Source organism: Heterocephalus glaber, unplaced genomic scaffold (genome assembly GCF_053883595.1).
Source record: "Heterocephalus glaber isolate CG9 unplaced genomic scaffold, H.glaber_assembly_v1.0 deba00001606, whole genome shotgun sequence".
Classification (NCBI taxonomy): domain Eukaryota; kingdom Metazoa; phylum Chordata; class Mammalia; order Rodentia; family Bathyergidae; genus Heterocephalus; species Heterocephalus glaber.
Window position 1 is genome coordinate 13,892,632 of NW_028258377.1, and position 15,901 is coordinate 13,908,532.

The 15,901-nt window shown below is 45.7% G+C and overlaps 1 protein-coding gene across 4 annotated transcripts in view; it reads right to left on the bottom strand.

Annotated features, from left to right (window-relative positions):
• Nucleotides 1-270: 270 nt before the first annotated feature.
• Nucleotides 271-15,901, bottom strand: part of Hrh2 (histamine receptor H2) — a 46,529-nt gene continuing 30,898 nt past the window's right edge. For 2 of the 4 annotated variants that reach the window (XM_021239324.2, XM_021239326.2), the window contains exon 3: nucleotides 3,174-7,110. In XM_021239324.2, coding sequence (XP_021094983.1) covers nucleotides 6,891-7,110 — 220 coding nt within the window. In that variant the 3' untranslated portion in view covers nucleotides 3,174-6,890. Of the gene's footprint in view, nucleotides 7,111-15,901 lie in introns of all 4 variants that reach the window. The other 2 variants (XM_087194826.1, XR_015444774.1) reach the window with 2 other exon arrangements.

Consider the following 15,901-nt stretch of genomic DNA (forward strand, 5'->3'; position numbering starts at 1 on the left):
GTGGGTTAATGAGTGTCTCTCCAGAAATTCATATCCACTCAGAATATGACCTTACAAGTAGCCCCTCTTATCCATGATTTTCCTTTCTGTGGCTTATGCGGTCTTTCAAGAAAAAATGTAGCTTCTGAAAAACATACTAAAATTTTAAGGCAATTTACAATTTGGCTTCTACCCCAGAATCTTAACATGACTCTTTCTAAATCAAGACACCATGTGATGAAGTTCGTATTTCCTCACCAGGAAGTTAAAAACTACAACCATGAGGCAGCATCTGTTTTGATAGCTTTATTGGAACGCAGTGGTAACACAGAACATTGATTCAGGGTCCCACCACAGATGTTGCTCCTCCAGGCAGCCTGTACCCAATTTCTGCAGCCAGCAGTGGCTCCCAGAGGCCTCCGCAAGGAGGGAGTAGGTCAGACACAGACTCACAGGAGTCTTCTACAGTGCTAGGTGGCTCATGCACACCTTAGGCTGGAGCCTTGACCAGCAAAGTCTGTGATTAGGGACGGAAGTTTGTTGGCACTGGAGGTCTTATGCTTCCAATTACTTGGCCATCACTTAGAAACCCACCTGCCTCAAACTCCTATGGAAACTTCCAAAGAGGGGTTTCTGAGTTTCCAGAAGGAATTCTGCTGAGAAATTAAGTATATCTGGGGCTCAGGAAGGCAAATCATGCTTTCAGGTTTATTGGCCTGTTTAAGTGTTGGAGTTGACCAGTCTCTGCATTCTTTATTTTCTCTTCTCGATCATCTATGAGATATTCATTAAGCTCTTACTGTTGCCAGTACTCTTCAGGGGCTGGACAGACAACAGTCAACAGAAAGAACTCATGAGTAGGGGAGGCAGGTGATGTTCAAGGAATCACAGAAGGGACAGTGGCATTACAACTATGCCAATAGCTTCCAAGGAAAGTTCTGAGGTTGTGTGGTAGGAGCTTGGTTTAGTATTTAGGAACAAGGAAGTCTTTCTCATGGAAATGACATTTTAGCTGAGATCTCATGGAGTCAACTGGCCCAAAAAGCAAGAAGGGCATTTCAAGTCATAGAAATAGCATTGTGAGTGATTGGTTTGCTGGAAAGAGTAAGATAAATAAATAAAAAGGAAAGCAGGGCTGAAGCAAAGAGAAGGGAAGGTGAAGTATGCTTACGGAGGAGGCTGGAAGGACATGTACAGGTCAACTATGTAGGGCCTATGGGGCATGCTGAAGATGGTTTTCTCTTGTGTGATACAATCAAATTTGCATTTTGCACAGCCCACTGTGGCTGTTGAGTAGAGGGTGGACTGGAAGAAGTAGAGTGGGGAATGTGGAGAGAAGTTATTCCAATTGCCCTGATGGAGACCATGGCAGTTGGACTGAGTGATCACAGGGCAGATGGAAGGAATCAATTGGGTGGTAGATATGTATAGAGGTTAGGACTCAGGAGGGTTGAACATGAGGAGCAAGGCAAAGGGATGTCCCAAAGGTGATTCTCAAACTTTGAGGCATACAATGGGCTTGTATCTGAGAAGGGGAAGCCCAGGAGAGGAGCAGGTACAGGCAGATGGTCAAGGGCATAGTTATGGACACACTGAAGGTGAGACATCTTTGAAACATCCAGGTGGAGGTGTTTTGTGGGCAGTGGAGGGTCTACAGCTTCTCTAATGGGCCTGTCCTCTAGTTGTAAATCTGTAAGTAACTGTCTCATGCCTCAGAACTGGAGTCATGGGTGTAGACAAGGCCACAGAGGGAGAGAAACTGGAAACAAGGCTCAGGATAGCACTGGGGAAGAGCTACACGTGATGGCTGGGCTGAGCATGATGAAAATACAGGAATTGTAAAGTCCTGGGGAGACGAGGTGGGGATCTTGGAAGCCAAGAGAAGAGTGTCAGGTAGGGGTGGGGCCATTGAGAAGCCCTTGGGGCAGAGAAGTCCATGGACACCCTCATATTTCTGGAGCTCTTAATAACCCCATCTTCTCGGGTCTCTTCAGAAATCCCACAAATAAGAAAGGGGTGCTTATCCCTCAAACAGGAGGAGAGAGCTGTTCAGAGGGGTCAGGTGATGTGTCCGAGGTCATGTGGCCAGCAGAGGGCACTGCTGGGTCAACTCCCCCATTCACAACCTCTGCAGCCTGGAGCCTGCACCTGTCCTCCCTGATGCCAGTCACACTGTCCCCAGTGAGTCCATTACACACAGGTTTTTGTTGATAACAAGCACTAGAGAAGGTCAGACTTTAGCGTGACAGTGACAGGATCCCCAGGACTGAAGGTCTGATCCCGCTAACGGGAGGGTAGGCTGAGTCACAGAAATATCTTGGCCTCTCTTTGGAGAGGCAGTGTAATGTAGTGTCAAGAGTATGGATGTGAGGGCGGGGGAATTAGCTCAGTGGTTCTGCCACCTGCCTCGCAAGCGCAAAGTCCCGAGTTCGATCCCTGGCACCAAAAAAAAAAAAAAAAAAAGTGTATGGACATGAGGTCCAGCTTTTCCTTCATCTTCGCATCCATCCATCCATCCATCCACTCAACAAATAGTTTCCTAGTACCTCCTATGTGCCAAGTATACTTTCTAGCTGAGTAGCTCGAGCAGGCTCAATGCTTCTCTGAGGCTCAGTTTCCATCTCTGTAAAGGTGAGGTGGTGGCCCTTACCCTAAGCACACATTGTAAGGATTATGAGATCTTGTGCAAGTGAAATACCTGGCACATAGTAGGTGTTTATGAAGGCAATTTCAGTCCTTTTCCCACCTTTGCCCTGCCCTGCCCTTCCCTTGCCTTCCCTTTCCTTTCCTTCATCATGCAGACCCCACAAGGGAGTGAGAGGCCAGTGCTTTAGAGCAACACCCTCTGCTCCTTCTCTGAGGACATGCATGTCCCTACACATACTCATCCATGCACACATGTGTACACATTCCCGTAAGTCCCACTGTCTCTGCGTATGACTCCTAGGGCCAGCACCAATGTGAGGTTTGAAGCCCTGGAATTCAGCCCAGAGGAGTCCTGAGCCCCTGTCTGGGAATGCTGAGCACAGAACAGACTGTTGTCGCTGGGCTGGAGGACCACAGCACCCCAGGGTTCTTCCTCAGTGGCTGTGCATGCTGGGTCCTTAGAAGCCCCAGTGTCAACTTTGGGTGACCAGGACCAATATCTTCATCCTTGGGCGGTCTAAACAGCCTCAGAGGGCAGTGCCCTCATTGCTTCCTGGTCTGTTATTGTCTGGGTCTCCTCAGACAGTGGCTCCTCAGCTTGTTCCTCTGAGGGACTTTCCAGGTGTCTCTGAAGGAACCGAAGGCCCCACAGGTTCTTGCAGCAACTCAGGAGGTTGCTGGAGCACGTGGTGCAGGACAGAGCTGGCTTCCTGTGGAGACACAAGCACAGGTCAGGCCTGAGGTGGCCACTGCGGAGCGAGAGACTCACCTCTCTACTTTGCTTCCTAGGTCCTTGGGAAGGCTCGGGTGGGATGGACTGGGGGCCTGCTTTTGCCACTTGGAGCAGCCTATGTGCAAAAGGCCCCTCTTCTCTCCATCCACAAGGAGGAATGTTCAGGAGACTTGCATTCAAGTCCCAACTCTGTTTCCAACACACTGTGTGCCTTTGTGAGGTGACTTCGCTTCTGTGAACCACAAATAGATGTGAACACTTTGTTTCCAACTCTTGGAAAAATTCAGTGTTATGCAATATGTGTAAGTATAGATATAGGCTGGCTCATAGTAAGAACTCAGTTATTGTTTGCTAATTCCAAATCTTTTTCTTATTCAGTGCTGGAACTCAAACCCAGGGCCTCATGTATGTTAGGCAAGCACTCTACCAGTGATCTATACCCCATCTTCTACTTCCAAATCCTAATGAAATGATTCCTGAGCATCTACAGCATGCCTTGTTCAGGCTAGGAAAGGCTAGAGGCATGACACCAAGTTACTCTGCTTGTATTTGAGTAAGTTGTGAACACACAGTGAGGGCAAAGGGGAACCAAGCTCTCTGCTTCTCCTTTCACACAGAGAGGAGAGAATACTGGACTTCCCTTAGTCTATCAGATGGCAGTTATGGATTTGGAAGCCTGACTCTGTAGGACTTTGTGAGCAAGGACCCAGCCAGCCCCCATGGTGCCTTCAATGTGTGGGGACATCCCAGCCAAGCCACTGCGGCAGGCTGTGGTGTGACCCAAACTCTCCTGGGGATTTAGGTGTTCCTCCCTCTGCAGAATACCCCACCTTCACTACAAGGTCATAATCTGGCCTTTCAGAGGCTCTGAGTAGCCTTTTCTGTGTTAGCAGTGTACATATTTGACTAAGCAAGCTAGTATCTGTCCTTGGGTTAACATTTCAGATGGAGCTAGTGGCTCTGAGAAATTATTTTCACTAAAATTAGTAGAATTATCAAAGAAAAGCTACCCCAAGGCTGGGAAATAACTACCTTCTTTCTTCTGAGGGGCTTAAACACCAATCACTACTGTTTTGGAAACATTGCATGTTCATAGTAAAATACAGACCATAGAGATTAATAAAAAGAAAACAAACATCTCAAATAATTCCTCTAATGGGACATATTGCTTGTTACACATCAATTCAATCATTACATTAAAAATACAATAACTATCCACAGAGACTCTATAAAACACATATATATACTTTAAAAACTTGGAATCCTCTTACCTTACTCTCCTGAGTAGCTGGGGTTACAGGCACAAAGTCCTGATACCCAACTCTAACTTTTTGGTTTGTTGCTTTTCTCTTTAATAAATATTTGTTTCCTGTCATTAATTTTTGCTATTGTCTGCACTATTTTCTTCCTTTATCTCTCTTTCAGCTTATTTTGTTGTTCTTTTTAACTTTCTGAATTGGATGGTTTGATCATTAAACTTCAAATTTATTTTAAATTATGAGCATTTAAAGCTATGTATTCCCTCTTTGAATAGAGCTTTGGAGACATACTCTAAGTTTTGCTGTGTAGAATTTTCATTGTTTACTTGAAAATATTTTCTAATATTCATAATTATTTTTATTTACCCATGATGTACTAACGTGCTTGCAAATGTGTATGTGAAGATTTTGTTGTCGTTGTTTAACTTTGTTCTAGCTAGAGAATTACTGTCTATGCAGATAATTTTTTGAAATATGTTGGTACTTGCTTCTTATTCTAGTACATAGTCAACTCTTTAAGTCTTCTACTATATTTGGATGTACTTTTTTTTTTTGGTACCAGGTATAGAACTCAGGACCTTGCGCTTGCAAGGCAGGCAACAGAACCACTGAGCTAAATCCCTGGCCCATATATTTGGAAGAAATAAGTATTCTCTAGTTGTTGGAAGTAGTGTTTTATTTTTCATTAAATTAAAATTTTTATTTGTCTTTTTAAAATATTATATTTCCTTATTGATTTTATATACTTGATCTTCAACTATGATAGCAGTACATTACACATTTTATACTATAATGATTTGTTAATTTCTCCTTGTAGTTCTGTCAACTTCACATATTTAAAGCTAAGTTATTTGATATATACGTTTAGAATTATTATTTCCTCTTTTATTAAAATATGATGGCCATTTTGAGTAATATGTTTTGCTTAGGAGTCACTTTGATATTAATATAGCTAGCTGGGTTTCTTTTGGTTAGTATTTGTATATAACATCTAGTATATGTTTTTTCTTTCTTATATTTTCAACACTTTCTATTCTATCCATCTCTTACAAAAACATTTGTTTTGGTTTTAACATCAAATCTGACCACCTTCATATATTCATTAGCCAGTTTATACCATTTGCATTCACTAAAATTATAGTATGTTTTCATTTATTTTTTACATCTATTTTTGTGTTTTAAATTTTTCCTACCTTTTCTAAAATTACCCCTCTTTTTTGCTTTGTTTTAAATTGACCTTTTTATCTTCATTGACTTTCCACTATACTATATGGAATTATTGCCTTTATTTTTTTTAAATGATTACCCAAGGCATTTAAACATGCATACTTAATTGTAAAAGTCAGATGGCATGGTTTCCCTCTCTCCTTTGCGTAGTTGACCACCCATGCCAAATGTGACTTGGAATGAGACACCAACCTGGAATTTCCCCACTGCCTGGATCCTATTATATGAAGTATGGTTGAAAGATAAGGTGAATATTTAAATTTGAAAAAATTTTTACACATTGCCATCAGTCATCCTCAAAATATCCCCCCCCCCCTTGCTTCAAACACACTTATCCTATCATTCTTGCTACTTTCTGAAGCAGTTCTGGAAGTCTTCTTTCATGAGTATTTTTAGTTGCCCTGTTCTGGCTGTCTTGATGTGCTGAATTGACTTCAAATGCTTACCTTTTATGGTCATTTTGACTTTGAGGAAGAGTCACGGGTTTCATGGTGCTAGATCCAGTGAATAAAGTGGGTAAGGACACACTGTAATGTTTTTACAGCCTGGTTTTCTTTGGGCTGGCATTTGGCAGCAGCATTTGCTAAATATTTTATCACACCTTGTAAAGATACTCAAAGAAAAGGACTTCCAGAACTGCTTCAGAAAGTGGCAAGAATGATGGGATAAGCATGAGGGAGAGTATTTTGAGGAGGGTGACTGGTAATGTGCCTTTTACTGTAATAAATTTTTTAAAAATTTCATTCACTGCCTTTTTTTTTTTTGCTACCAGAGATCAAACTCTGGACCTTGTGTTTGGAGGCAGGCAACAGAAATACTGGGGTAAATCCCCAGCCCCTATTCACTGCCTTTTTGATCACCTCTTGTATATGTGTTGCAATACTGGTATGCTTAATACTCCTCAAGTGCCTTCATGGCCTCATGGCCCATTTTTGTCCTCAGCCCTCACTTGGAGATGGAGGTGTTAGAAAGGCTCTAGGAGAGAACAGAGTAAGATGATGTCTATCACGTTATCATAGAGACTTGCCTTTTTCACCTTTCCATCATCATTTCCCCTTCTCCTGGTAACAACACCTTGATTCTTCTTTGAGATCCAACCTTCCCCACGTTTTGCTCATTGGATGTGGTGAACTTGACCTCTTTCCCTTTGCCCTGGCTCTAGTGCTGGGTTCATCATGCCAGTTGGTTTTGAGGTAGACCCATGACAAAAGCCAGACAATGATACTGTGTTGGAACAATAAAAAGGGACCTCCTTTTCCATTGAGTCTGCAAAAATAGACATGTGATGTCAACCTTTTGTGCTGAAAGCTAGAGAAATATAAATTCCTGGTGACAATTAGAACATTTGAGTCAGCTGTGCTTGAAGCAACTCTCAGACTCTTCTGTTCTGAGTCAATTACCTATCCTCATCAATCCTGTACTCTTTTAACTGGATTTCTGCTACTTGTAGTTAACAGTGTCCAGACTAATAATATCTTTAAATAAGTGTTATTTGAATCAGACTCTTATTTTGCATTGAGGGCGTTATAATATGTTCAGCCAGCAGCAGCCAAGCCCCAATATCAGTGTTAGTCTGAGAAGGATTTCTCAAGTCCTTTCTGAACCTCAGTTTTCTCCTCTGTGGAAATAAGTTAATGATAGTGACCTCACAAGACTACTATAAGGACTGCAGATGATGAAGACCAGTGCCCATTTCCATTGCCCTCCACCGTTACCCTATTTCATGCATCTGTGCCTTGCAGGTGTTATTCCCATTGCTTAACATTCCTTTAATGCTTCCTTTGATGTTCAACTTCTACAGTTTCAAAGCTGGTCAGACATCACCTGCTCTGCACAACTGTCTCTGAGATCTCCCAGGATTACTGACTTCCTCCGGGCTCCTAAGCCCCTCTGCTAAGGCACTTATCTCCCTGGCTTGGCTGTCAGTTCCCTTGTCTGATGGCCAGACCAAAGTAAGTGCCATAAAGGCAGGTGTTGGATTTTTCATCTCCCAACATTGTCCAGGTTTAGTAGGTGGTCCTGTCAGTGAGCTAGTGAGTGGAAGCCCCCATAAACCTCAGTTTAGATAGTGATGGTCCATCTTCTGTCTTCCCTAATTCATAGACGGCAAAAACTGAAGAGATTCCCTGGCTAAGGTAAGCAGCTCTTAAGTTCTGCTTTCTACATCTACCTGCTCACCACTAGCTTGGAAGAGCCTTGTGGACAGAAACCCTGAGAGACACAGAGGGGCATTTGCCATTTCGGCGAGCATCAGATGTCCTGGGTGCAGTTGGGAGAAGGTGTGAGGTTTGGAACCAGGAGCCTTGACTGTGGGTTTGTTTCCTTCTCATTCCCTTGCTGTTGGGTTTCAGATAACTCTGCTCCCTTCCTAACCCCTTTCCCTAGCTGTGAATGGGATGTTAAAGCTGAGATGAGATGGTAGAAGTGAAATCTTTTAAATTTCAAGGGGTCCTCCTTCTCTTCCTCCTCCTCTGGTTCTGCCCAGGTTCTAACATTAGGGGCTTTGTCCCTCAGGGTCACCAAAACCTGAAAAGTGGATTCTCAGTGCTGAGGTTCTGGGCACATTCCTGCTTATCCTGTACCCAGCAATACAGGGAGAACCACCAGACTCAGAGGGTCAGTTTCGCCTACATCCTGGGAACTGGGTCACTAGGAAATGCCGTCTCCTTTACGGGGAAACCAAAGTGGAAGCGCTTATCAAGGGAAGAAACACCACAGGCCTTCAGAACAGCCACACACATGAGTGGTCTTTCTTACTGCCTTAACCTACTGCTAAAATCCAGGGTGATCCTCTATTCCACATTACACCTCATTTTTGACTGTTTTAAAATACCTCATGACACAAAAGTTGCAGGACACTAAGTTATCCAGAGTCCAGTGTTCTCTTCTTAACCTTTTATTTTCTACCATAAACCAATTTGTTTACGGTAAGTTGAAATGACCAAACTTTGGCCTTCTTCTCGAGAATGATTTACGGTTCATGGACTTCTCATGATTTTCTGGAATAAACACAGAACACTTGCCTGCCACTAGTATCTGCTTTGAAGGAGTAAAGGGGCAAGGGCAGGGTAGGGCAGGTATGATTGGCAGAGATGCCACCTAATCAGAAGCCCACCCAGGGGAGCTGGTGTTCTGTCCTTAGCAAGCTAGGGTGAACAAATTGGGCAAAGACTTTCTGCAGGAGTTTTGGAAATACCCTGGGTTCCTATTTGTGCAAATAAGGTCAACTTTATCTAAGAAACGCTCCTTCAAACTCCTTGGGATTTGCTGTGATCAGTAGGTAACAGCTGCCACATTTTTATTTATTCTCATAGAAAGAGAAATAGATTGTGGAAGTCTGACAGCTTTATGTCCATGAAGGAGATTTTGTTAGGGATTTCTTAGGATACACATCCCTCAACACTTGTGGGTCACAGGTTAGGATCAGACCAGGAGCGGGTAGGAGGAGAGGGTGGTGGTGCTCTAGCAGGCATCCGTGAATTGTGCTGGTGAATGAATAAATGATTGGCAAGAAGCAACACTTTCTGTGCTTCTAAGCCAAATGTTCTGCACCCTTTTTCTATCTAACCATCCCAATAGTACTCCCAGGCAAGTACTGTATAAGTGTTTGGATTCCACAGCTCATGAAACTGAGGCTCCAGGTAGGTGAGACATGCCCCAGGTACTAAGCAGCAAAGCTCAAGCCATCTGACTCCAAAACACACTTCCCACTGTGGCATGCTGCTTCCCATGGGGCAGATCCAGTGAATTTGATAGAGATGATAGCAAAGACACAAAGAATATCGGGGCAAGGTGCTGGTCTCCAGTAACTTATAGGTGATGATATGCCCGGGTCAATTGCTGTAGTATAAAAACAAAACTACATGTGTCTGCAGATATGAGTCTACAAGTGAGCAAGAGGGAATGGGAATGTGTGTCCATATGTATGAACATACACATATGGATGAGTATGGATGCACACAAGAGTGTATTGCCAGAGTGTGCATGGATGTGTGTACCTCTGAGTGTGAGCAAGTGCATGTCATTAGGACTGTGTGGCACAGAAGCTTTTCTGATTCAGGTGCCTGCAGCAGTTGGCATTTGGGTTGGGACTGATGCAATCAGTGGCAATTTAACAGCAGTGTTTGGGGCTGTGAAGAAGGCTCTTTAGGCAGAGAGAATGATATGAGGTGGGGCTTGTGTGCTTAGAATAGGGAAGTAGTAGCTTAGCTGGACCAACTCCTCTTAGCTGCAGAGGACTAGGGCAAAAAAGGATTCTATAGCCATAGCCAGTTGGTCTTGGTTGAGGAGTCTTGGGTATAATCTGGCAGGCACTGGAGAGCTACTGAAGGATCTGGAGCAGGAAAATGTTAGACACTGACCAAGAAACAGTCTCAGCCTATGGTCTGAACTGGCCTTTCTCTAGGATTTTATGGTGGCATGGGGCAGTGAGTGCCCCAAGGTACATTTCTTTCCCCTCTGCTGTAATTGGATCTTAAATGTTCTCCAAAGGCTCAGTGTTGGAGCCATGGCTCTGTTGGGAAGTGGTAGAACCTTTAGGAGGTGAGCCTTAGGGGAGGACATTAGGTCATTGGGGGTGAGTCCTTCAAGGGAATATTGGGACCCATGAGATGAATAGCTTTGTTCTACCATGCACTCACCTACATGCACTCACCCAACCCAGGATTTACTGTGCTGCCACAGACCCAAGAGCAGTAGAGTCAATCAACCATGGACCAACCAACCATGGACTAAAACCTCTGAAACCATGAGCCAAAATAAACCTTTCTCCCTTTTAAGTTGATTATCTCAGATATTTTGCCATAACAATGGGAAGCTGACTAATACACCCTCTGTCAAGGTAACCACTGGCAGGCTGTGGGGAGTGGGTCTAAACAATGCTTATGAATGTGCCTTGTGAATATAAAGCTGTAGGTCCAACATGTGATTCCATACCAATGTTGAACACATAATGTGCTTGGCCAGGGGCTCTCCCAGCAGCCTCATGAGGTGGGCACAGCTCCTAAGACTTGTAAATGGAGAACTGGCAAATCATGGGGTCAGTGATCTGGCCAGGGCACACAGCTGGTGAGTGGAGAAAAGGGCTCCACCACCATGTGCTAGGTCCAAGCCTTACGTGCTGAGCTGTGAGCACAACCACAGAAAAGCTGCCATCACTGACTCCTCCTGCATCCCAGGCCCGGCCATAAGCATTATATATATCAACCCCATTAATCCTCACACTAATCCCCTGGGGTAGGTACTATCATTCTCTTCATTTTATAGAGGAGGAAAGGAAGGTCAAAGAATGAGGAAACTTGCTCAAGGCTACACAGCCAGCAAGTCAGTGCTGGGTATGTTGCAGCATGTTGGGCATGGTGCTTGAAGGAGAAGTGAAGGGGTGGGGAGCTCTATTTCCTGGTCAGCCCCTCCCCTGTCTTCACAGCATCCATTTCCTCCTGCTGAGCTTCAACTGCTAAATCATAAAATGATGAGCAGGCACATGGATCAGGCACTTAACCTCTTCAATCTCATTTGACTTTTACATTGTCTGTGTGATATCTATCATATATAATGTTTTCTCTAACAGGTGAGGATTCAAGACCCAAAGCCTTTCAGTCACTTTGACAAAGGCTCGCAGTGAATAAGCCATACAATTCTCAGCGAGCACAGGTCAGCCCAACTGTGAAGCTGGAGGGTTCCTGCCCATCCTCCCCTTGCGATGCAGAGAGCAGAGCTCAGAGGGTGCTGCTTTATGCCAGTCCTCCCTGGGATTTGGTTTATACTCAGATCTCACCAGTCTTGACCTTGTGGTCACCCTGCCTCATTTCTCAAACTTTTCAAAAACCACTGCTTGAGACCGGTCCACTTCATCAGTCTGCTCTTGAAACTGAATTATTTTTTAAACTGAAGGAAATCTCATAGTTTCTGCTCATTCATGCCAGTGGGTGCTTCTGGAAAAAGAACCCAAGGTGCTCCAGGCAATTCCTAAAGTCCATGCCCATCACCTATTCGTCCCTTTCCTGGGAGACGGGCAAAGCATCACACCCACTCCAAACATGGAGAAACTGAGGCTTGGAGAGGCCTTCCATTTGCCCACAGTCATCTAGCAGTGAGCCACAGAGTTGGAGCCCACTCCAGCTTTGCTGGGTGCTGTATCCTGGCTCAGCTCCTGCAACCATCATACTGGTCTCTCTTTTGAGTTCCTCCTGGTTCCCAGCCTCTGGAGGCTTGGGCCTTGGATAAGGGACAGCATTTCCCCCTCAGATGCTGCTTCTTCCGTTCCTTCAAAGATTCTTGTCCCCTTTACCTGGAACCTTCTGCTCATCTTTAAATGTCAGTGGCCTCTTCTCCTTGTGGCCTGTACCCTCTGCCCTAGTAAGCCACACTCATGACACTTCCAGCACCCTTCTGCTAATGTGGCTTCAAGGAAGTGACACCTTCAGATTTTGCTGGCAGGAGGGAGGCCCCTACAGCCTGTCCTGCAAACAAACGAAGTAGAACAAAGAGCCTAAAATACCCCTTCCTTTTGGCTAACAATTCCGTTTCCAGAAATTCAGTTTCTAAAAAAATGATCTGAAAGAAATCTGAATAGTCTCTGCATCAAGATGTCCAGTACAGAATTGCTTACAATGGCAAAACAAATGCAAAGACAATTGTAAGGTATGATAGGGAAACATTTTAGCCAATTCCAGGGCTCTTCATATACCTGCTTCCATGGTAGCTGGTGGTCACTGCGAGTTCCTCAGGTGACAGATGCTATCTGTGGGCCTCTGATTTTACCCTCTCCTTTAATCCTTACAACAATTTTTTGGAGTGGGTACTAGTCTCATTCCCATCGTATGGAAGAAGAAACAGAAGCATGGAAAGGTTAAGTACTGTGCCCAAGGGCATCACCTCCCAGGTGGCCTGACTGGGGCTCAGCTGTCACCAGCAGAGGTTCACTAGCTGCCCTGACCAGGCAGTGAGTGAATGTGCTGGGCTGGTGTGCTGGGCGGTGTGAGATGCTTCTCGGGTCGGGCGGCACAGGCCACTACTTTGAGATGATGAGGGGTGTCTGGCCCCTATCCTTGTTTGTCTGCCCCACTAGCACCACTCCCACTCTGAGGCACCTGCCACAGGCAGGAGGAAAGGTATCTGAAGCCCACAGGTGAGGGCAGAGACATCAAAGTGAACTAGAGTTTCCAGGACCTGGGAGCTCAGTTTCCCTCCACCCAGGGAGGAGCAGGCACAGTGGGGAAAGTGCAGGAGGCTGAGAGGTAGAGGCTGGGGTGGGTCTGGCCTCTACCTGCCTATCTCCCTTGGGATCAAAAGCCTGAGTGAAAGTGGGTCACCAGCGGATGATTTTGGGGTGCTAAGAGCACAGAGGCTTGAACCCCACTTTCTGCCTGTAAGGACAGAACAAAGCTGCCTGGAAGAGTGTGGGTCTGCTGGGGAACAGAAATAGCAGTGAGGAGGCCTCATTGCTGCCCTTGGACCCTCATTCCTGTGCTGTCACAGTGGGTACAGGAGCTCCTACAGTGAGTCCCAACACAGAGCTGGGACTGCCTGCTAGGGGTGTTGGGGTGGGGATGGGGGTCAGGAGCCTACAGCATAGGGCAAGGCCCCCGGGAGGCTGTGACTGATTCTCAGTGCAGGGAGAGAGGCCAGGACCATCCAGCCATGACTCTTCGCCGGAAATGTCCAGGTAGAGAAGCCCACAGGACAGGTCTGAGGTGGCCCAAACAGCCTGGGAAACTTACCCTGGAGGGGAGGAGGAATTGAGGAGTGGGGCGAGTCCTGTATCAACCGCTTTCACGTCCAGAATCACTGGGTTTACAACTAGAAGTGACTGAGCTCCTCTGACCCAGGAAACTCAAGTTTTCCCTCCATCTGTGAAACAGTGGTCTGTGAGCTTCCTGAGTAGCAGGAGAGGAAGCTCTAACCTGTGCCCGTGTGCACGCTCTGAGCGTCTTCTTGGGGCACAGGTGTTGACTCGACAGGCCCTTTCCCTGTGCTGGGGAGGAGGTGTGACGGGATCAGCCCAGGACCTGGTGTCAGACAGAGGAAGTAAGGGCCTCTGGCTAGCAGCTGACCACCTGGGGAGCTCAGTTTCTGTGTTCTCAGTAGATCAGCACTGGGAGCTTCCCGTTTCTTGGGAGCTGGGCAAAGAAAGGAAGAGTGAGTGAATGAATCAGTGGAGAATCAGCAGCCACAAACACAGCCTGCAGCCTGCCTAGGAGCCCACACTCTCTGCGAAGGATGGGGAGAGCAGAGCAAGACTGTGTGCATTCTCTTGTCAGCACAGCTCTAAGGCACATGTGTACCTGGACAAGGACAGAAAAAATTCGTGAGTCGTGGGAGGCAGTGACAAGAATGAGGTTTAACTGCGCCTTTCTGTGGTGTGTTCCTTCTCAGCAATGATTAAGTTTTCTGAACACCCCATTTCCCAGTTCCCTGTGAGAAGAAGACTGCCACCAAGCCTGAATGTCAGTGCCTGCATGATGACAGCATATGCTCAGTCCCGGAAAGAAGGGCTGTGGACTTGTGATACTCAAGCTATGGGTTTCTCCCAGCACTGCTTTCTGCAAGGATCAGTGGACAAACTGACGGCTTGATGACTTTGGCAGTTGGGAACCCCCATCCTCACCCTATCTCCAGGTGGAAGGAGTGGCCCTTCTATCCCAGGAAGCCTCAGGAGCTATAGACACCCTGGCACTCCTAGTGGGTCTCAGGCACACTTCATTCCAGCCCCTCGACACTCTGCCAAAAATAGCTGCTGTGTTCAACAACAGCTGTGTATTTAGGGGCAGAGACAGCAGTCAGAATTCTTAGCTCTGCATTACTGATGAGGAAATTAGAACTCAGAGAGAGATGTGACCTTCTCAAGGTCACACAGCCAGACGCCCCTCCAGGGAAGGTCGTCTGGCCCCAAAGTTGGGGATCTCTCTGCAGATCTTCCCTCTGTCCAGTCTGCACTAGTGCCTGCCCCTCCCTGATGCCAGCACCTGGAGCTGAAATCATGAGAGGATACATTTTACTGGATTTGCTTCCATAGTCTGATTCATTAGTATGAAAAACACATTCTCCACTGTCCTTGCCAGAAGACTCCTGACACAGCACAGTTGGGGTGTGGGCATAATTTCTCTCCCTTGTTAAGCATTTATATATAGCTGGTGTTGGAATAGTCCCTTGAGACTAATCCAAGTTCTCCATTTTCAGATGAGGGACACGAGACTCAGGGTCAGGACGTGACTCGAGTCGTTGAGTAGCACAGCTGAGATGCACACCCACAAAGCCTGCCTCAGACTTTTCAGCTGCTCCTTTCCAAGGAGGCCATGGAGGAAAAAATAACAAAAGCTGCCACTTAGTAAGCGTTGACTCTGTGCCAGGCACTTTGCATAAATTGGTGCTAAATCTCACTGTAATCCCCCAGGAAGCCACTGTTAGTCCCCATTTTGCAGATAAGCAAGCTGAGGGGAAGAGAGGGGAAGGCACCTACCCAAGCTCACAGAGCGACAGGCTGGAAGTGGTACCCGTTTCTGTCCCCTACACCAGGGTTGGTAAATGATAAGTCCATGAACCAAATCTAGCCCACCACCTGTTTTTCTTGAACAAGTTGAAAAAAATAGTAGAATAACATTTCACGACTCATGAATATGGAACTCAAATTTTAGTATCCATAAATAAAGTTTTATCAGAACACAGCCATAGTAGGTCTTGTCTATGGTGGCAGAATTGAGTACAGCTATGTGTCATTTAGCAAAAGGGACACATTCTGAGAAACACATCATCAGGAAGTATTGCTGTTGTGTAACCACCATAGAGAGCACTGACACAAACCCAGATGGTGCCATCTACTACACACTAAAATTCAGGGGACAGCCCACTGGTCCCAGGCTACAACCCGGTACAGCATGACACTGTACTGAACACTGCACCAACTGTAATACAATGGTATTTGTGCATCCAAACATAGAAAAGGTACAGTAAGAATACTAGACCATGGGAATTTTTGAGCTCCATTAGAACCTTCTGTGTCCACTATTGTAATGTGGTCAGCTAAGAAGCCATTACCTGAGGCATGGTTATGTTGCAC